Source organism: Rhodnius prolixus, unplaced genomic scaffold (genome assembly GCF_049639745.1).
Source record: "Rhodnius prolixus isolate KJV_2025 unplaced genomic scaffold, Rpr scaffold_3, whole genome shotgun sequence".
In the NCBI taxonomy this organism is placed as follows: domain Eukaryota; kingdom Metazoa; phylum Arthropoda; class Insecta; order Hemiptera; family Reduviidae; genus Rhodnius; species Rhodnius prolixus.
Window position 1 is genome coordinate 17,932,145 of NW_027411603.1, and position 23,940 is coordinate 17,956,084.

Genomic DNA, 23,940 nt, shown 5'->3' on the forward strand with positions numbered 1-23,940 from the left:
TGCACAATATCGATTATTTGTAGGGGAAGCGAGAATTGTGTACCATGATGAAAAAACGAGGGTAAGCAGGATTAACACACAGTGATCCTTATACGGAACAATTACCCATTCTTCAACTATCAATGGTTCTAATTTACTATGATGAAGATAAACATAATATTTATATTAATTATGAACTGTTTGTAGTTCAAGCAATGATTTTACGATTGAAGAGGCACTGAACTCAATAATCTATTATTTTGAATGAAAATGGAAGTTGTGTTTGGGGTTAACATCAACCATTCTGTGCTGTGAAAGTGTATTAGGCAATTAAAAGCTGTCTTGTTTAAGATGTGAAACATAGAACATAATAATGTTAATTAAAGTGTTGATTCATATTTTTATTTTATCCATAACAAGAGGTACTTTTCTCTATTTATCTTATTTTTTACCAAATACTGACTCTAAGCTTTGACTTTTTTCCCCCAGATAATTGCAAAGCTCACCAAACTGAAATTAAAACAATTTATGGCGATGAAGGAAGTAACTTAACGCTACCTTGTACGAAGAATGGAATTCCCGTTAATGAGTCTGTGATGTGGAGGCATCAAGGAAGAGATGATCACCGAGCAGAACGTACTAGTATAAGGCCTAATAACTCTTTAGTGCTATTGGATGTTAGCAGAGAAGATTTAGGAGTGTACACTTGCATTCAAGACAATGACGCACATGAAGTCATCAACGTCGTAAAAGTCTATATTAGAAGTTAGTAAATATGTAATCTAACTTATTTTTATAAGTCTAATTTTATTTTATCTTAATTATTTTATTTATTTGTACACTAACATTAATAAAGCGCAGTAACATTCCAATTTTTATGGCATAAATTCTCAGAAGAGACGTACCATTTCAAACATATTCCAAGTTTATTAATTTATGAAGTAGGTAAAATTAAATATTTACAAATTTATAATAGAGCTTTTTACAATTCTTGGAGCAATTTTTAATGTATCAATCTTTAAATCTACGCTTTTGTGGGAATAAATTATTGAAAATCTTCTTTTTTTTTTTTGTTATTAAAGGATTCGGCAAACAGAAAGCAGTCTGTCGTGGCGGTCTGCGATATGGGGACGTCACACAGGTCGCGATATCTTTGTTTGAGCTGTCCAGTTTGGTCGCTTTCTTCTTGAGAAGTAGTAGTCCGTTTTTTTGTCATTTGTTTTAATTTTTATATATTGAGTAGGAGCTCGGACGAAGAACAACTCCTGCTCTTAGCTTTGCAAAGCAAAAAGAACAAATGACGAAGTTGGATGTATGAAATTAATAAGAAGAGAGAACAATTAGTGGAATACCACCGCTTATGTATTGAACTAGAGTCACATGAAGATAGGTTCATCTAGTATTTTCGTATGTCGTGAGAATGAAATAAAAAATGAGTAATAAAGTTTCTTAACATAGGAATTTTTATTACGCATTACCAGGTGGCAAGGCAGTCACGTTGAAATCTGTAATTTTGTACTACCACATTGCTTGTCGTCGCGACAAAGACTAGCCTGTGGCGGTAGACCGCGTTCTGTTTGACAGAGACGACACGACATTGTGTAATACAACTAGTCCGCCTGACCGCCTCGGTCGGAGATCGTTGCCCGCCACGACAGACCGCTTTCTGTGTGCCCAAGGCCTTAGGGTCTTTTGACTTAAACATGACTTGCTACGCTTTATTAAATCTACAGAGATAAAATATGCTGCAACATTGTGAATAGATATTTCTCCTATTACATAAACTAGTTTTTCTCCCAGGAAGATTATTTCAAAGGTTGCCCCACAAAAGGTAAGTTTATTGTACTGTGGAATAAGTAATCGAATACAAACAAAGCTACAAACTAATGAAATATTAACATGTTCAACCAACGGCTAAAAACAAACATTACGTTTTGGTTTTGTTTTTAGATTTTAGTGTTTTATGCTTTCATACTAAATTAAGAAGTAAATATAAGTGGGAAATTTATAATGAAAAAATCGAGAAACTTCAGTTTCTTAATATGTAATTCTGTATTTTTTAAAGAGATAGTGCTAATATTGATTATTATCTTCACATGCCTTCATTACTGCTCCAACCTACTTGCTTATTGAATTAGGCGAAATCTCGTTTTATGTAATTAACGTCTTCATAAGACCATTCTTGGTTTGGAAGCGTCTCAGTAAGATAGGCCGACATCTTATCTACTTATTGAGCGTGTCACCAAGGCCTATAGAACTGAATCGTTATTTCGCCAATAATATGTTTCTTACACGTACTAAATTCGTCGAATTAAGGCCTTGAAAATTATTGTTTTTTACATAACCACATTGCTTTGTTGTTTATACAGCTGCTCCACCAGCACTTGTTAACGTTACGGTGGTCCCGTCAACGATATTTGCCATATTACGTTGGGAAGTAGCTGATTCTGGAGGATATCCTATTACACACTTCACGGCGCAGTATAGGCTAAAACATACTCAACTTCATCAACCACCAGATCCATGGCATCTAGTGGTTCCTGATAAAATGAATCCATCATTGGTAAGTTTCTTTAATTTAGAATTAAAAATTAACTTATCTACCTTTCGTTTTCTAGACTATTGCAGGAAGTCTTTATTGGGCTCTTATCAAGCACTGAGTGGTACAATCTATTACCCAAAATCGAGAAGTATAACTTTATTTCTTATACTACTGTCACCTTCATTTAGATTTTTCATATTATCGCCTTAATACTTAAATAAATTAATTAGTAATTAATCAGTTACGGTCGTCCACCATCACGAATTGATGAAATGGTTTCTAAGCCTAAAAATATGTTTGTTTCAAAAGGGCACTTTGCTGTAAAATTTTGTCACTCCATTTAACAAGATAGAATTTTTGAATTAATTATAACACAAAAACGTTCGTAACTTATTTGAGCAAATAGGTTAAGAACAGTATTTTTTTTCATTAAAGGTTACATAAAGTATTGATATGTATTATTTTATGCATTTACATTTTTAAGTAGCTTAATAAATGTTCTACAAAGAAATAATTTTTGATTAGGTTCTTCTCTTAAGGGCGTAATAATTTAAAGGGCATGAAAAATAAAAAATGGCAGTTACCTTTTATTTTCCTTGATTTACTAAGATTTTCTTTCATTCTATTGAGTTGTCTCGATTATTATACGTTTCAAATCAAATTTCATAAATCAGTTTTCATGATTAAAGCAAGAGCTTTAGTGAAGCATAAAATCGAGTCAGAATGTGCATTAATCGTAGGAAACGAATAACCATAAATTTTTATCGTTATTTTCTATCCCCATCTAATAATTAAGTTCAACAAATAAATTTTATGTTCATGAGACTTATTAATGATAAAATCTATTTGTTAAAATTAATTCTATCAAAACTTGACTATAAGATATCGGATTAAAATTCGTTCGTTATTCGAATCTTTCGAACCGTAGACTAGAAGATTGAATTGCCTCAATATATCCAATATCCAGCTTTCTTATTGTCTCTTACTGAGGTTAATAATTTATTGATTGTTGAATTGCTGCCCTTGCATCTCTTTCTCATCTAAATTGTGCTTATTAAGATTTGAACACCATTAAACCATTATAGATTATATTTTTATAGTAAACATGCAAACTTCTTTCCTAGTTTGTGGTCTGGTTGTATGGTTAATACTTTTAAAATAAATTCATAAATTTCGGCGTGTGCAGAAAGAGAGGTACATAGCTGCTCTTCAATTTATACCAAGTATTGCGAATAAATGAAATTGCTTCTTAATAATAGTAACAAAGTACAATGTCTTCTTCATCTGCTGTAGCTTACTCCTCTCCAAACCTGTGTTTGATAAATAGGTCTAGAATCTGTGATAAATACTTGTAATTTGGAAGACAAAGGGGCTTTTTAAGCAAAAAGCTTTTCCAAACTGATTTTAAACCGCATTTAGCGTTACTTAGGTCTTAGACTCTTACCCACATTCCACATCCCATTTTGGAAGAGTATTAGAAAGGGTTTTTCAAGAAACAGAGCGGACTTATATATATATATTTCCCGCCGTTTAAAAAAAAAGAGTGGTGCTCCACCCACTTTTTTTTTAAACGGCGGGAAATTTCGAAAAAATAAAAAACACATATTTAATCATTTTTAGTCTAGTTTATTTTCAGTGATAGACCCATTTTTTTAAACCCCTGTATCTCGAGATACAGCATCCAACTTTTGTTTTTCAACTGGAACATTATATTTTTTGTTGCATATTTTTATAGTATTTGAACTCCTAAAAAAAACAAAAAAACATTTTTTGAAATCGGTTAGGTTTTTCAAAAGTTATGGTAATTTAAAATATGAAAAACAAATTTCAGTTTACTATCAAAATTACGTTATTTTTTTTAAAAAATCTGTTCAAACTGGGCACAACCAACGGATAGGCAAGCCAAAACTCTGGACTCCCACGCTTTGCTTGTAGCAGCACTTATGGTAGCGAAGTCAAGATCTAGGCAGGCTAGAGTAATTTGATATTTCAATCGATTCAGTTATTTCTAGTAATTATCCACTTGATTTCACCTCTTCGAAGTATATTAGTTTCATTTTTTCATAGGTGTTTATCCCTTCCCTCTATCGTCAATCCACTTTCTTTTTAAATTTTTGAAATTATATCACTCGAAATTTCGGAATTTAAGTTTATTTTGAACACTACATGCAAAGCTCTAAATTACATGTTAAATTGAAAATCAAATATTTTAAGACAAATGTTGTCAACGAAAGTACGAATGTATAGTATGGAGACACATATTTAAATGTTTACAGACATTTTGCTAGATATAGCGTTACAGATACTGTTACCATCTTTAATGTCAATTAGGGTTAGTCATTTTGTGGAGAAATCTGAGGTAAAATAATTTAATTAACATTTAGGTATATACATATGTACATAAAGAGTGTCAGTATAAATACTATAACCTCCAGCTACTACAATTGTTACAAAATAAAATAAAAAATAAAAGTAAAAGTAAATAATGAGGGGAAAAACGATGAAAAACCCTCATCCTCCGGAGGTTAAATAAAATGTCATTTTTATGCCGACAATTGTTAGCAATTGTACCAACAGCAGAGCTAAAGTATTTTATGAAGAAGAATTCAAAAATCACTTTCAAAAATTCTCTGCCTTCATGGCTATGACACATGTTTTCGGCTTAACATATAATAAATGGCTTAAGAGAGAGAGAAAGAGATATAAAAGAAAATTGGAAGAGTCGGAAAGATATAACATCATCCTAGGAAAGTGTGCTTGGGGCGAAATAAAACTAACAAAACTGAATAACTGTATTAGCTCATTGTTTAAGGAAGTCCATTGGCAATACGGAGGATCGAACTTAGTGCACAAAGCACTTGAACTTTGTGGGCACCTCCTGTTGCAGCCTCTTAATTTATTCAGCGAGCCAGTTTTTTTGTCGTAGTAGGGATCTGTTTAAGTTAGTAGCGTTTCAGCTTATAATAATCTTTTCAATAAATTTAAAATTATTATATTTAAGAAGTATACTAGCAAGAAGAAATATATATAAGATCTATATTAAAACTTTTCATGGAGTTGATTGGGTAATCATTCGACGGGTTACTTTGAACCATATGTGAGAAGGTAAGTCGAACTGTTCACCAAATATTTTTGGAAATTAAAACCTCTAAACTTTAGCTCCGCAGCAAACGATTCTAAAGATTTAGTTGTATTTAGTATTTGAAGAATTTTTTATTAAGAGAATTTTCTCCAAATCCTGCGTGATTTTTTAAATTAAGGACTGTTCTTAGGTACATAAGTTAGGTGAGAGTTATAGAGTGACACCAAGGTTTTAAAATCTATTCATAATTGTAATCAGCACCTTCTTATACCATTTCTCTACTGAAGCAAATCTACGCATGAATGAGATGGTAAAACAATGTTGAAATAAAGTATAGTTTTATCTTCGTATTACTAAGGATGAAATGTTGTATTATGATTGCTCAGATATTATCTTTTATGGTAACTGTGATTCATGTAACTACAGTCGTTAATTTATAAACATTCTATGATATAATCATTTATCATTTTAATTCGAACACAGTAATGTTTTAGTTCTTATGTTTAATTTTTATCAGGTTTTGATTTTCATTTAATCTGCATACATCCTGAAAAAAACAATAATTTGACGAAAAGATAGGGTAATTCAGAAGGTTAAAAAAAAAAGGATTGAATCTTTTTAGCAACTCACACAATTTAAACGTTGAATAAGAAGTCTAAAAGACATTAAACGAGAAATTTAAATTCTCTGTGAGGTCATTTATTCCTTGTTTGAATTTTTTGTATACATTTAGTGCCTTGTTTTAACTTTCTTAACCTCAACCCAGAGTAATAAGTGTTTGATGAGCCCAAAACAGGCATTAGAGAAACAAAATCTTTTGCAATTCTTGAATTTTCATAATTTACTCGAATAGAAATCATAGCCAAATTTGAAAAACTTCAACCAAGCATTTGTATTAATTACAGCAATCATCAGTTTATCTACTTTCGCCTGATTTGTTTATGTTACCAAAATAATTTTTTTTTAACAAAAATGTCCCCTTAATTTAATTTTAATTTGCTGTTAATAAGAGACTAATTGAGCATGATAAATTTTTTAAGGTTCTTAAAAGTGCTTAGTAGCATGATTTATTTATTTTTAATTTAATTTTATTCTATGTAAGGGTTGTTTGATTTTGAAAGTTGGTCCTCGCTTAGGAAAACCTTTTCTCTTAGTTACTTTTATTTCTAAATTTTTAATTTTTTTTTTTTGTTTGTTTAATGTGAAATATAAACTTAATCAGTTCAAAGCTACCATAAGAATAATTTCAATAAGCATGTTGATTTTGTTCGGTTTCAGATGCGTACAAGCAAAAATTAACATTCAGGTTGTGTGTCCTCCTACAACTACCTCACCATCTCATTTTTGAGAAGATAGGATGTTTATTGCAGATTGCTTGAGTTAAAAAAAAAAAAATGTTTATGTTCTGTGTGTGCAGTCACGATAATACCACAGCCTGTAAGTGGGTTTCCCTTCTCGCATGAAACTCTTTAACTAATGGGCCAAGTTAAGAATATCTGCCTTTTCAATTTGCGATGCCATCATACATTTTTTTTTCTCTTTCATACTAAAGTAAAAATCTTAGCTTCTTTCAGGATTTTCTCATTTGGCTTGTTTTTATGTGCAATCTCTTTTTAAAAAATTATTATGTAAAAATTTTCTTCTTTGCTTTTTTAAAATTCGTCATTCTTCTTTAATCTCACATTATTATCTGGTCGATGTCATATTTTACATATGATTTAGGCCCTCTCTTAGGACGTTTTCCCAATCTATCCGGTCTTTTTTAATTTTACTTTCTACCCGGCGAAGTTAGCGCAGTTCTTTGGTCTTGATTCGACTATTTTCACTCTCATTCAGTAAACTTCAGGGCAAATGAGTATATTAGGGTACTCATAATGAATGCAAATGTTGGGTTATCCCTGTATTTTTGTTTGAATGATTTTTTTTTCTTAGATAGGAAGTCTGTAAATGCACCAACTGGATATCGGTATTCGTAGATTTGAACTCCAAGATAATTAAAATTATTTTCTCATGATCTTTGTAATGACTCCTTGATATTATTATTTTCCGTTGCCTTCTTTGTTTCCTTCCTGTTCGATGAATCATTGATTGTGGTTATATTAAACCTTCTGATGTCGCCAATTTGTATTGCTAACTCACTATCGAATATTTCAAGGAACTGTAATTTGTCTTATCTTTAATTCACCCTAAAAAATGATTCGATTTCCGTTAGTGGGAATTGCAATTAGATCAATTTTGTTTTGGGTAAGAAATTCTGATCCTACAATGTATACATTATGCTCATCTCTTTTCTTGACTTTCAATTTCCTTAACAACTAAGTAAATTAGTTGAAATATTGAGGATCCAGGTGTCATAAAATTTGCAGATGTCTTTGTTATCTACAGAGAAAAAGTATTAATAATTCACCGATATGATGCTCATATGTGATGGTTGTCGCAAACATTGCTTAATATAATAATTTGAAGTTGCAAAATATTAACCACAAAATGGGAAACATAAGAACTTCAAAACTCGATCTTTCCTTCTTCTTGTGGTAATTTTTTTTAATGAAGATTTTGTAATTTTAAGTTTGATTTGTAAATTCTTTTTTCTTCATTTCATTTGAAAGAATCATTTTGCCTGCCTAGATGATGCTTTTTCTGAAAATCTGCCTTTAAGGCATTTACAGAATTTATTGAAGAATTCCAACTACTTCAATCTCATTATTCCTTACTATCTTAACTTATTTGTTTAGACAATTTTTATAAACATTTTTATTAGTTGTATTTATTTTTGCTAAATTGCTTCGAGTTAAGAATTGTGTATGCAGTCGGAAAGTTAAAACATTAAATAATATTCAGCATATTTTTCTATAATAAGAATTCAATCATATGGCAAATTTTATCATTACATATGTTTGCAGCTCATCATTTGTAACACATATAAGAGTGGTTTTCATTGTTTTGTTTATTTGAAAAAGAATTTAATGAAAATGTTTTGAAGGATGATTTTTCCTTTTCTAATGGAACTTGGACTTTTTAAAGTATTTTTCATTCATTGTCGGTGTTAAAGCTCTGCTCGAGCCTGCTCAACAGAAATCGCAACACTGCTTTTGATTTTGGGTTTTGATCTCAATCAGTGGCATCCAACTTTGTCACATCTTTCCCAAGCACATGCGTCCATCATGGCTTTGGCCTCCGACCCATGTTATGGTTCAAAATTTTTTTTTTGTGCTCGGTCTTCATTTACTTTTGCAAATGATTTGCTGCTCGACCTATAATTTTCTAATGCCTAACTTTACGACCTATTCACCGTGTCCACTTAAAATTAAGAGCATATTTGTCAATCTAAAAACTTATAAAACGTTTGATAAACAAATTTTATAATTTGATGTTCATATCGTTGGAGGCCAGGATCTAACGTTCAATTCTCATCTACATAACAATATTTTACATTTTGTTCGCTACATTTTTGTAAACTGGAAACTGAGCTTTCCGTCATTGGTGATCGATTTTCAAAAATTAAAAATTACTGGTTTCAGTTATTTACAAAATCTAATTATTAATTGCAAGCTGTAATTTAATATTTCTGTCTTCATTTTCATTATTTTAAATGTTTACTTACATCAGTATCCTGAATAATAAAAGACAAACATGGTTGGGTTATTTTTAAATTATTTATAGCCTGTTTTGCGCAGATATTGATTAAAATAATTAATCATTTCCTTTGAATAAATTTTGTTCATGTGTTTGAAACAATGAGATAAGATTAAAGAATAAATTGGATTTTTTTTTATGGAAATAATTGGAATATTTTTTACTGGGTGTTTTTGAGGAAACCCGTAACTAAAACACCAAAATTTCGTGAATTATTTCAGTCGGTCACAAGAAAAATGATCTCATCATGGCTGTTTTAGGAATTCAGTATATAATAAATATTTTTCTATAAATATATTTTATTGTATTCCATATAAATATTTTTCTTCCTTGCAGTCTGCACAAAGCTGTGGTGATCTCTTATTGATTCTATACAGATATGAACTACAAACTTAGATCAAGATTAGATCTCAACCAACTTATTGTCGTAACAACTCTTGTCTTTGAACCATGGTCATTCAAGTAATTTAGGTGCTTTAGTCTTATAAATTTTACCATTTTTGCCATTTCGAATTTAAATTGGTAGCAATAATTTTTGCATTTCCATCTCGTTTTTTTAAAAAACAAAGAAAAGACTATATTTTTATAGATTTGATCGTAATTTTTACGTTTTCTAGACCAATACAATTGAATAAAAGTGTTCAGAAACTCGGATTTTTGTTCCATAAAACATTAATTGATATCTGATAGACGGAAAATAATAAAAAATAAAAACAACTGCAAACATATCAAAATAGATGTCATTACTTAAGAATCGCTCAAATGGATATTGTGTTGTAATAAATAATTGTGAATAAAAAGTCACAAAATGCAGATTATTGAGAAAATTTATTTGTTATTACTAGTTTCTCAAGAAAGAATTATTTGGTTTGCGATAAGAACACTGTTTGATTAATTAAGACTGTTAAACTAAATAAAATTGGTAAAATGTAAATCTACTAAGTGTGGGATTTTCTGTGATGAAGGATTAATAAAAATAATATCAATTTTATTATGTTTTCCTTGGGAAGGAAGTATTGTGGCCGTGTTTAATTTTCCATAATCGTTTTTCATATAAGCAGGAGTTACGGGTCATAGCTATCCTTTAGCATAATTTCGTTGAAATAATATAAACAATTAAAAATACCACCTCTAAAGGAATTATATCTGATTTGTCAATAATATTAATTTGTCAATTATACCTGAAAATGCATTATTCGTGCTTAATAAGAAGCTACAAAAAAATTTGGTTGTTAATTAATTTTTTTTCTACAAAGGTTCAGATTGTTTTCTTACTGTCGGGTACATCGTCTTAATTGTAGGTTGAAAAGTTTGACGTCTTTCTTTCGAAAGATTTCAAGTGACATGGTATTTCCTGACTGATTCTCAAACATACATATTTTCGCACAAATACTTGTGTGTGTGACCGCATGAGGTTGCTAGTACATGCAAAATAAACTTTATCACCAGGCAATTCAGTGCTAGCTATCTATACTTCTATTAATATATATTTAAGCAATTTCTATTATTATATAAGTGTATATTATTAATTAAATAAAATCTATTTACTAGATTTTGATTTTAATTTTTCGACTTTGTACTAGCAGTATTATTTTTCAAAATAATCCAAAAATTATAAAAAAAAAAACTAACTAGTTCGCAAATTTTTCAGACCCATACGGACATTTATAAGCTGGAACCCAATTCATCCTATGTATTTCAAATCTGGGCTAATAACAAACTTGGAAGGGGTGACATTGTTGAATTAGAAGCCATGACAATGTTTGACACGCAAGAAATAGGTAATATTACAATAGTATGTTGCAGAAATAAGTGTGTATAATGTTTTAAACTCTTTAAAAAAAAGTAAATATTTTATGTAATTTGGTTTTATAAGTTACGACAAATAGAAAGATATTTTTTACAACGGTTAACGAGTTAAAATATATGTGGATATTCGTTTTCATTGAGACGCGTCACTTTTGAAGTCAATGGCATCCGGTATCAACTAAGCAGTGAGCTATTAAAAGGTTCTCAGGAAGAGAAAATCTAAGGGTAGGCAGCTTGTCTCGAACCTGGTATCTCCATGAGGGGATCCAGTACATTAACTACAGAACTAGCCCCTTCTTTTACTAGCTACGTACTCCACATTTTGTTCAAAGCGGATACTTTGCGTGACTTGATACAAATGATGCTGATAGTAACATTTACCTGTACCCTTTTTCCCCCAAAGAATACTTCTTTGGCTGAATCTTTGACTTCAGAAACTAAATTTTCTTCGCGAAAAAATTTATGGCTTAATAATTGCATTGTTTTTCCAATCTTCAAAAAAACTTAGCATTAGTCACCCTGTATAGTAATGTATTATATATCACTATATACGAGTATATTATAAAATAAGCCTTCAATTTACGAATTTAAAGAAAATTCATCCACAGAACTAATTCTTTACTGTATGGATTTACTTTTTTAATATTTTCACTTAACTTTACACATCGATCAGCTAATCTATATGATCTATCCACATATTTATAGCCTCTTGTAGAAAGAAATTAAATAATAATAAAGAGATAAAGAATACACAATAAAGAAATTTAAATTGGTTAGAAATTATGAGAACTTGTTTCGCTTAAAAACTGAGTGAACATCGTATTAATAGAAGTAATTTACTTGCTAAAAAAAATATTTTTAACATTTTCAGAATTGGGAAAACATCTTTTGGCAGGAGCTGAAACCTTTGATACAAGAATATGGGTGGCTGCGGTTGCCATAGTAATGGGTACATTATTAATTCTTGCAACTGCAACTATCTACGCTTTATATAAAGAATGCCGTTTACCCTTGGGTATGTTTGCTTGCTATATTCGTAACATTCTTTTAAGTTACCATCTAGCAGAGTTGGGCACTGATTAAAAAAAAAAAATCTAAATTTAATTGATTAAATTTATTTTTAATTTTAATCAGAATTTAATCGTAATTTAAATCATATGACAATTATTTAATCAATTAAATTTCAGATTTAATCGTTAATCAAACTAATTAAATCAAACTAATAAAATTATGATTAAATCTGAGAATTAAATTGAACTTTAATTTTAATCATCGAATTAGTTCAATTTCAATCGTTAATCAAGCTAATTTAATCATCTACTTTTATGGCTTTTCAACCAATGGTTCGAACCACGTTTTGGCGAGGCCCTTTTTCTAAGCGTCTTCAATAAATACTTATCGGTTAATTTTTATAACTTAGACTTCTTCACGAGTCTCTAGACCAGTGGTTCTTAACCTTTTCATAGACGCGAAACACAATTATATGTATATATTTTTCTCGCAGAACACTAACATTAAATAATTTGAAATTCGGTATTTAGCAAGAACTTAAAATTAAATTCAAATTAAAACAAAAAAAGGAACAATTTTTTGTTTTCGCATCTTTCCTAAGTTTCTAAATTTCAATACATTTAAAACTGAAATTTCGCGGAACACTTTTTCAACCCTTCAACCCTTTATATCTTCAATTTTCAACCCTTTATATCTTCTACCTTTTTAGATCTTAACTATACCTTATAATTGAGAAAAACAAAGAGTACAAGAGAACAAAATTTCATACGAATACGTTGTTCACAGTGGAAGATATAGAACGGCCATAATTTTACAAAATTTCATGACCCAAAAAATTTTCAACCCTTTATATCTTCTACATTTATAGATCTGTGCACAAAATAACTATAGCTTATAAATGAGAAAGACAAAGTGTACATGAGAACAAAATTCCATACGAATACGTGGTTCACAGTAGAAAATAAAGAACGGTCATAATTTTACAGAATTTCATGACCCAAAAAATTTTCAACCCCTTATATCTTCTACCTTTTTAGATCTGTGCACAAATTAACTGTAGCTTATAAATGAGAAAGACAAAGTGTACAAGAGAACAAAATTCCATACGAATACGTGGTTCACAGTGAGAGATATAGAATGGCCATAAATTTACAGAATTTCATGACCCAAAATATTTTCAACCCATTATATCTTCTACCTTTTTGGATCTGTGCACAAAATAATTATAGTTTATAATTGAGAAAAACAAAATGTACAGGAGAACAAAATTCCATACCAATACGTGGTTCACAGTGGGAGATATAGAACGGCCATAATTTTACAGAATTTCATGACCCAAGAAATTTTCAACCGTTTATATCATCTACCTTTTTAGATCTGTGCACAAAATAACTATAGCTTATAAATGAGAAAAACAAAGTGTACAAGAGAACAAAATTCCAGACCGATACGTGGTTCACAGTGGGAGATATAGAATGGCCATAATTTTACAGAATTTCATGACCCAAAAAATTTTCAACCCTTTATATCTTCTACCTTTTTAGATCTGTGCACAAATTAACTGTAGCTTATAAATGAGAAAGACAAAGTGTACAAGAGAACAAAATTCCATACGAATACGTGGTTCACAGTGAGAGATATAGAACGGCCAGAACATTAAAGAATTTCATGACCCAAAAAAATTTCAAACCTTTATATCTTCTACATTTATAGATCTGTGCACAAAATAACTATAGTTTATAATTGAGAAAGACAAAGTGTACAAGAGAACAAAATTCCATACGAATACGTGGTTCACAGTGAGAGATATAGAATGGCCATAAATTTACAGAATTTCATGACCCAAAATATTTTCAACCCATTATATCTTCTACCTTTTTGGATCTGTGCACAAAATAATTATAGTTTATAATTGAGAAAAACAAAATGTACAGGAGAACAAAATTCCATACCAATACGTGGTTCACAGTGGGAGATATAGAACGGCCATAATTTTACAGAATTTCATGACCCAAGAAATTTTCAACCGTTTATATCATCTACCTTTTTAGATCTGTGCACAAAATAACTATAGCTTATAAATGAGAAAAACAAAGTGTACAAGAGAACAAAATTCCATACGAATACGTGGTTCACAGTGAGAGATATAGAACGGCCAGAACATTAAAGAATTTCATGACCCAAAAAAATTTCAAACCTTTATATCTTCTACATTTATAGATCTGTGTACAAAATAACTATTGTTTATAATTGAGAAAAACAAAGTGTACAAGAGAACAAAATTTCATACGAATACGTTGTTCACAGTGGAAGATATAGAACGGCCATAATTTTACAAAATTTCATGACCCAAAAAATTTTCAACCCTTTATATCTTCTACATTTATAGATCTGTGCACAAAATAACTATAGCTTATAAATGAGAAAGACAAAGTGTACATGAGAACAAAATTCCATACGAATACGTGGTTCACAGTGGAAGATATAGAACGGCCATAATTTTACAGAATTTCATGACCCAAAAAATTTTCAACCCCTTATATCTTCTACCTTTTAAGATCTGTGCACAAATTAACTGTAGCTTATAAATGAGAAAGACAAAGTGTACAAGAGAACAAAATTCCATACGAATACGTGGTTCACAGTGAGAGATATAGAACGGCCATAATTTTACAGAATTTCATGACTAAAAAAATTTTCAACCCTTTATATCTTCTACTTTTTTAGATCTGTGCACAAAATAACTATAGTTTGTAATTGAGAAAAACAAAGTGTACAGGAGAACAAAATTCCATACCAATACGTGGTTCACAGTAGGAGATATAGAACGGCCATAATTTTACAGAATTTCATGACCCAAGAAATTTTCAACCGTTTATATCATCTACCTTTTTAGATCTGTGCACAAAATAACTATAGCTTATAAATGTGAAAAACAAAGTGTACAAGAGAACAAAATTCCATACCAATACGTGGTTCACAGTGGGAGATATAGAATGGCCATAATTTTACAGAATTTCATGACCCAAAAAATTTTCAACCCTTTATATCTTCTACATTTATAGATCTGTGCACAAAATAACTATAGTTTATAATTGAGAAAATCAAAGTGTACAAGAGAACAAAATTCCATACCAATACGTGGTTCACAGTGGGAGATATAGAATGGCCATAATTTTACTGAAATTCATGACCCAAAAAAATTTCAAACCTTTATATCTTCTACATTTATTGATCTGTGCACAAAATAACTGTAGTTTATAATTGAGAAAAACAAAGTGTACAAGAGAACAAAATTCCATGTCAATACGTGGTTCACAGTGGGAGATATAGAACGGCCACAATTTTACGGAATTTCATGACCCAAAAAATGTTCAACCCTTTATATCATCTAACTTTTTAGATCTGTGCACAAAATAACTATAGTTTATAATTGAGAAAAACAAAATGTACAAGAGAACAATATTTCATACGAATACGTGGTTCAAAGTGGGAGATATAGAACGGCCATAACATTACAGAATTTCATGACCTAAAAAATTTTCAACCCTTTATATGGTCCACCTTTTTAGATCTGTGCACAAAATAACTATAGTTTATAATTGAGAAAAACAAAGTGTACAAGAGAACAAAATTTCATACGAATACGTTGTTCACAGTGGAAGATATAGAACGGCCATAATTTTACAAAATTTCATGACCCAAAAAATTTTCAACCCTTTATATCTTATACATTTATAGATCTGTGCACAAAATAACTATAGTTTATAATTGAGAAAAAAAAAGTGTACAAGAGAACAATATTTCATACGAATACGTGGTTCACAGTGGGAGATATAGAACGGCCATAAAATTACAGAATTTCATGACCCAAAAAATTTTCAACCCTTTATATCTTCTACCTTTTTAGATCTGTGCACAAAATAACTATAGTTTATAATTGAGAAAAACAAAGTGTACAAGAGAACAAAATTCCATACCAATACGTGGTTCTCAGTGGGAGTTATAGAATGGCCATAATTTTACTGAATTTCATGACCCAAAAAAATTTCAAACCTTTATATCTTCTACATTTATAGAAATGTGCACAAAATAACTATAGTTTATAATTGAGAAAAACAAAGTGTACAAGAGAACAAAATTCCATGTCAATACGTGGTTCACAGTGGGAGATATAGAACGGCCACAATTTTACAGAATTTCATGACCCAAAAAATTTTCAACCCTTTATATCATCTACCTTTTTAGATCTGTGCACAAAATAACTATAGTTTATAATTGAGAAAAACAAAGTGTACAAGAGAACAATATTTCATACGAATACGGGGTTCACAGTGGGAGATATAGAACGGCCATAATTTTACAAAATTTCATGACCCAAAAAATTTTCAACTCTTTATATCTTATACATTTATAGATCTGTGCACAAAATAACTATAGTTTATAATTGAGAAAAACAAAGTGTACAAGAGAACAATATTTCATACGAATACGTGGTTCACAGTGGGAGATATAGAACGGCCATAAAATTACAGAATTTCATGACCCAAAAAATGTTCAACCCTTTATATCATCTCCCTTTTTAGATCTGTGCACAAAATAACTATAGTTTATAATTGAGAAAAACAAAGTGTACAAGAGAACAATATTTCATACGAATACGTGGTTCACAGTGGGAGATATAGAACGGCCATAACATTACAGAATTTCATGACCCAAAAAATTTTCAACCCTTTTTATGGTCCACCTTTTTAGATCTGTGCACAAAATAAGTATAGTTTATAATTGAGAAAAACAAAGTGTACAAGAGAACAAAATTTCATACGAATACGTTGTTCACAGTGGGAGATATAGAACGGCCATAATTTTACAAAATTTCATGACCCAAAAAATTTTCAACTCTTTATATCTTCTACCTTTTTAGATCTGTGCACAAATTTACTGTAGCTTATAAATGAGAAAGACAAAGTGTACAAAAGAACAATATTTCATACGAATACGTGGTTCACAGTGAGAGATATAGAACGGCCATAAAATTACAGAATTTCATGACCCAAAAAATTTTCAACCCTTTATATCTTCTACCTTTTTAGATCTGTGCACAAAATAACTATAGTTTATAATTGAGAAAAACAAAGTGTACAAGAGAACAAAATTCCATATCAATACGTGGTTCACAGTGGGAGATATAGAACGGCCAAAATTTTACAAAATTTCATGACCCAAAAAATTTTCAACCCTTTATATCTTCTACATTTATAGATCTGTGCACAAAATAACTATAGCTTATAAATGAGAAAGACAAAGTGTACATGAGAACAAAATTCCATACGAATACGTGGTTCACAGTGGAAGATATAGAACGGCCAAAATTTTACAAAATTTAATGACCCAAAAAATTTTCAACCCCTTATATCTTCTACCTTTTTAGATCTGTGCACAAATTTACTGTAGCTTATAAATGAGAAAGACAAAGTGTACAAGAGAACAAAATTCCATACGAATACGTGGTTCACAGTGAGAGATATAGAATGGCCATAAATTTGCAGAATTTCAAGACCCAAAATATTTTCAACCCTTTATATCTTCTACCTTTTTGGATCTGTGCACAAAATAATTATAGTTTATAATTGAGAAAAACAAAGTGTACAAGAGCACAATATTTCATACGAATACGTGGTTCACAGTGGGAGATATAGAACGGCCATAATTTTACAGAATTTTATGACTAAAAAAATTTTCAACCCTTTATATCTTCTACTTTTTTAGATCTGTGCACAAAATAACTATAGTTTATAATTGAGAAAAACAAAGTGTACAGGAGAACAAAATTCCATACCAATACGTGGTTCACAGTGGGAGATATAGAACGGCCATAATTTTACAGAATTTCATGACCCAAGAAATTTTCAACCGTTTATATCAGTGAGTCTTTTCTTTTTCATAGACGCGGAACACAATTATATGTATATATTTTTCTTGCGGAACACTAACATTAATTAATTTGAAATTCGGTATTTAGCAAGAACTTAAAATTAAATTCAAATTAAAAAAAAAGGAACAATTTTTAGTTTTCGTATCTTTCCTAAGTTTCTAAATTTCAATACATTTAAAATTGAAATTTCGCGGAACACTTGGACCATATTCGCGGAACACCGGTTAAGAACCACTGCTCTATACGTATATAGGACCACCTTACACTCACATTTAACCAAGTTTACCACTCACTAGACTTAGATAGGACCACCTTGCACTAACATTTAACCATGTTGGCGACTCACTAGACTTATATAGGGCTACCTTACAAGCACATTTAACCATGTTTACCACTCACTAGACTTATATACGGTCTACCGGAAAGTTCTGTCCGTTTTTGGAATAAAACAAAATACAAATTTTTCTTACTAATAAACTTTATAAATAAACTTTTTTTGAAAAATGTATTATTTTTTGATGCGAGAAATTGAACCAGTACTTGTTTGATATGTAATTCATTTTTAAATGTTTCGCCCTTCAACAAATTTTGTAAGGACAAAAACAAGTGATATTCGGAGGGTGTTAAGTTCAGGGAATATGGTGGATGCGACAGAATTTTCCAGCCTTGTTCTGCAATTTTTAGACGAGTCTTTAAAGCAGCATTTGGCCTGGCATTATCATGATGCAGTTCTTCCTATTGAACATCGCCGGCCTTTTTTCTTGGACTGCTTTCTTTAAATTATGCATTTGCTAACAATACTTCTCCGAATTGAGCTTTTCGTTCGGTTTTAAAAGCTCATAATGTGTAGGTCCTCGAATGTCCCACTATATACACAACATTCTCTTATTCAGAGTGAAATTAGGTTTACAGGTGGAACGGCTAGGTTTTCCGGTTTCACAATATGTCCTTTTCCTTACGATGTTTTCGTAGGTAATCTACTTTTCATCCCCAGTTATCATCCGGTTCAAGAAGAGCTCGATTTTGACCTCGAACTACGGATTTAACCCCAATAGACTATTTTCAGAGGGGATATTTAAAAAATAAAGTGTACAGTAACCTTAATCCCTTGGCTTCAATCGAAGATCTGGAATATCGAATAGCTCTAGCCTGCCTAGATCTGGTTTGTTCCATTTGAAAAAAAAACATAGATACTGTATCTGGGGAAATTGGGGTTTAAAAAATGGGAGAATTACTGAAAAAAACTAGATTTGATTAAATACGTGTTTACTATTTTTTTGAAATTTCCTGCCGTTTAAAAAAAAAGTGGGTGGAACACATAACTCTTGTCACCCTGTTCATAAGTCTATTGAGTCGCCAACTAGGTTAAATGTGAGTGTAAGGTAGTCCTATCTAAGTATAGTGAGTGGTAAACTTGGTTAAATGTGAGAGTAAGGTGGTCCTATCTAAGTATAGTGAGTGGTAAACATGGTTAAATGTGAGTGTAATGTGGTCCTATCTAAGTCTAGTGAGTGGTAAACATGGTTAAATGTGAGAGTAAGGTGGTCCTATCTAAGTCTAGTGAGTCGCCAACATGGTTAAATGTGAGTGTAAGGTTGTCCTATCTAAGTATAGTGAGTGGTAAACATGGTTAAATGTGAGTATAAGGTGGTCCTAAGTCTTGAGAGTCACCAACATGGTATAGATGAGACACCAGACTGGTAGAATGAAGGTGCCAAGTTTGGGAAAGGTGATAATATTGATATAGAAGAGGCACCAGCTAGGCGGAATAAAGATGCATTGGTCCGATTCTGGTTTAACCATTGGCAATGTTTGGTTTTAAAAATTTAATCTCTCAAATTTTGATTAAATTAAAAAATTTAATCGTCCAAAGTGATTAAAACTAAATTTGGAATTTAATTTAATCAATTAAAATTCTGATTATTTAATTTTAATCTTAATTCTTAGTTATGATTAAAAATTTTAATTGATTAAATTCCGATTAAATTAAAAGTGAATTTAATTTTAATCAACTAATTTTGGCCGATTAAATTTTTTAATTTTAATCATGATTAAAATTAAATTTCGGTTTAATTCAATTGTTTTTTAATTGATTAAATTTTTGCCCAACTCTGCCATCTAGCACATAGTCTTTTTTAAAATAATTTATCTCAATTCAAAAATTTGCATATTTCTTTACTTGTTTTTCAATTATCAAGGCACAAACCCATCGGCCGCATTGCAATATTTTGTAAGTACAATGACGGCTGAATAAATATTGACTCTTTTTTGTTTTATCTAGGAGCAACAAAAGACTTGGAGACATTGGAATTAATTCCAAACATTATTCTAAATCCTGGGTATCAAGATTATTTACAAAGTGAATGGGTCGAACCCGATGAAAATTCAAATGATACTACAACGATTAGGTTAAATAACAATACAGTAGTTAATCCAATGCGAATTTAGTCAACATTATGGTAAGTATTACTGTAAAATTAATAATCAAAAGTTGCTAGGAAATATGTTTCTTTACTTTACCTGAATTTGATTTTAGTTATGTGACGTATGAATGAGGTGTGATAAAAAAAATTACACCATCTGAGTAATACAGTCATGTATTCACAAATCATTTTTATCAATTTTATAATATTTGTTCTTCCGCATTAAAAATAAATTAGTCACATGTTTATTATTTTTAGATGGATGAGAACTACTCATTGGGTGACTATGCACACAGCTTGTCGATTTTAATGTTCTCACTTTTAAGATATAGTACTTAAAAAAGTATGTCAATAATCCATATCTTAACCTAAGATAATTATTTTAATTTTAGTTTTTTCTGTGATCTTTAAAAAAGTAAAAATAATGAGCATATCCAGCAATTTATTTTTGTTTTGTATTCATTTTGTATAGATTTATTTTCTTTTTGAAAAGGATTTAATTTCTTCCTTAAGGAGTTATTATTAATTTCTATATGTTAAAGTTACCACCGGGTTTTGTTATTAAGATACACTTTAAGTAGATTAGTTTTGTTACAATTTTATTTATTATTTTTTTATTTGTGGGCCAAAACGTTTTGGACATTATGAATTTTATCATTTGAAAATTTCCAAGTTTTGATTAACGAAATTATTTCAATTCTTGCATTGATTAAATTTAAAATTACTGCAGGAAACCATTAAAATAATTGTGAGTAAAAGAAAGAATGTCGTAAATTGTTCAAATCAGATACCTTCTGTAACTTTTCCTAAGTGTGAATGACAAACTTGACTTATTCTTGAAAACAAATTATGGTTTAATTAATTTAAAAAATATAATAATAATTTTAAAAAATCAAATATATTGTACACGCGTTGCAAATTAATACTTCTACAAACATGACATATTTATTTTTATATTGTCACTATTTTATTTGACTATTAAAGTTTTTTAATAATTAATTGTGCACTTTGAAATCATTTCAATAGTTGAGTGTTACAGTTACTAATTTTTAACTTAGTTCCTATTTTTTATTCATATTTTTGTATATATATAATATATTATATATTTATCGACTATTACGTTTATGTGAGTGTATTCATTTTTAATTTATTAGTAATATGGTTTAGTAATGCAAATTTTTAGTAATTTGATTTAATCTCCACTGTCAGCATGAAAATGGCGAGTGTTATTTCGTAAAACTAACGTTGTTTCAGAGCTTTTATAATACTCCTGCTCAAAATCGCTCAGATGTATGTATATATTATTCATTAATGTTTTTTGCCTCACATCACATATTATTTAAAAATAAAAGATAAAACAAAAGTAAAAACAGTGTGGTGCAATAGTCCTCAATATTGTGTATGTCTTTCAGTGTGGCTTTATGTAAATTTAAACGCTACTAGTGATGATATTTTGGTGTGTGTTCATATAGGTAAACGTTCATTAACTTGTGCAATTGTTTTCTGTGTTAACAAGTAATTGTTCTAGAGAAAAATAAATTAAAAAAAATAATTATAAAAAAAGGAAAACATATGAATTAGCAAAATGTATATTTGTAATTAAAATGCTATGTTGTAGATTTTTTTTGCATGTTAACAATTGAAAAATGGAAACAAATTGCTGTCGTATAAAAGAAATAGACTCAGTTTTATATTTAGATTGCTAAAAAAATAGCTAGAAATAAAATTGTAACAGCTGTTAAAAAAATATGCTACTTGAACGGTTCATTTCCTTGATTAAAACCGTTGCAAAATTACGGTAGATTTAAAAAAAAAAAAAGGCAAAAAAAAAGTGTTCTGTAATATTCTTGATTATGGAAACATACAAGAATCTATAGAAAATATTTTAAATCACAAAAATCACATAATTGTGAGTAGCAGGTATTTAAGAGCGATTGCATCCTCCCGTGTTATATGCTAACTAATAATAATAAAACTATATGGAAAACACTTAACATATAATTATATTTTCTCTGCTGCTGTTGCTTACCTGAAATTATCATTTTGAAGATTTAAAATCAGGCTCAAAATGCACAATAATCTGCAACTGCTGACAATTACCAAAGAGCATTTACTATAGAGCACTGTTAAAAATTTGCATTTCAAATGTTTTTTAAGTTAATTAAATGGCTTATATTAAAAAAAAGTATTCATTTACGGGCTAATATAAAGCATTTAATAATTATAATAAAAACTTACATAACTTATAAATGTCGCAAAATTAATTTAAAGAAAAATGCTTTAGTGTTGTGAATTATAATGAAAGACTGACCTGCTAGTGTGTAAATTTAAAAAAAAAATGCCTTATTGTAGTAAAAGTAATAAGTAAATAAAAATGCAATAACACAAATCAGAATTTATTACAAAATAAAAACATTTTCTGTAAAATATATATCTGGATTGTGAAACTTTGGAATCCTTATTTTTTTTATTGTATTTTTTTAAAAGTTTGAAATCTATTTATTTTAATCATCAAATATTTATTTATAAACTAATCGTTCTAAATTAATAAAATATGCATATTTCCTTTTAACATGACAGTAGTTTAATTAATTTAATTAAAGTATTTAGATAAAAGTCTCATTTTAAAGTGGAGAAATTAACTGCATAATCTACACATTTTATAATTTTATCACAGATACATTTTTGTTCTTTTTCCTCCTTTGATAATAATTGTAATGTATCAGTTTCATAAAAAAAAAGAATATATTATCGTTAGTCATTTCTTTTTGTCGTAAGCCTTTTGTATAAAATTGCAGTAGTACCTTCGGCCTTTCTTTCTCGCTCTACAGAAATTTTAAAGAGTCCTTTAGGCTTAAAAAAACAAACAAAAAATTAAAAGAAATTTTTTAATGCGGGCTCTAATTTAAGATTAGTGACGGTCACAACCCCGTTCAACGCAGAGTGTGAATATTTTCTTTTGAGATTTTTTCCTTTGTCTTTTAGGTACATACTCGTGTCCATCATTCGACAGTTTGTGGGTTTTTTCCTAAAAAGATCAACCACAAACAAAACCGCCCACAAAACCGATTAGATGTCGCAGTCATTGTATTCATTAATTTTAATACACAATAGAATGAATTGAATAATGAAAGATACCTGACCTTTAAGGCTTAAGCGTATAAACGTATAAAATATGTATACCAGTTAATACAAAGTTTTATACACGTTAAACAAAAGAATCTGGAAATCTTCCTGTTTTTTTCCATTATCCGTCTATTCGTCACGTGTCTGGTCCCGGTCATGACGGATAACCGAGACTCCACTGTATATATAATAATATGAGTATTTACTTTGACAACGCAACAACGCTCACAGATACGATTGGGATTTGCAGAGTAGTAGATTGCGAGATTCTTTGAGTCTGACATACTCACAGGCTCAAAGGACACGACAGTTATTTTAGGACTTGTGGATTTTGCTTATCTTCCCATACACGCCTAACTATTCATTAGATTCCGAAAAAGTGAAATAAATCTATGTT

At 30.0% G+C, this 23,940-nt stretch overlaps 1 protein-coding gene across 1 annotated transcript; it reads left to right on the plus strand.

Moving 5' to 3' along the window:
- The first annotated feature begins 163 nt into the window (after positions 1-163).
- Positions 164-23,194, plus strand: LOC141453365 (protein turtle homolog A). The gene is made up of 7 exons (XM_074126506.1): positions 164-401; positions 469-744; positions 2,349-2,542; positions 10,891-11,020; positions 11,920-12,063; positions 20,276-20,453; positions 20,676-23,194. The coding sequence occupies exons 1-6, from the start codon at positions 353-355 to the stop codon at positions 20,440-20,442; spliced, it is 960 nt and encodes a 319-aa protein (XP_073982607.1). The 5' UTR covers positions 164-352; the 3' UTR covers positions 20,443-20,453; positions 20,676-23,194.
- The last annotated feature ends 746 nt before the right edge of the window (positions 23,195-23,940 follow it).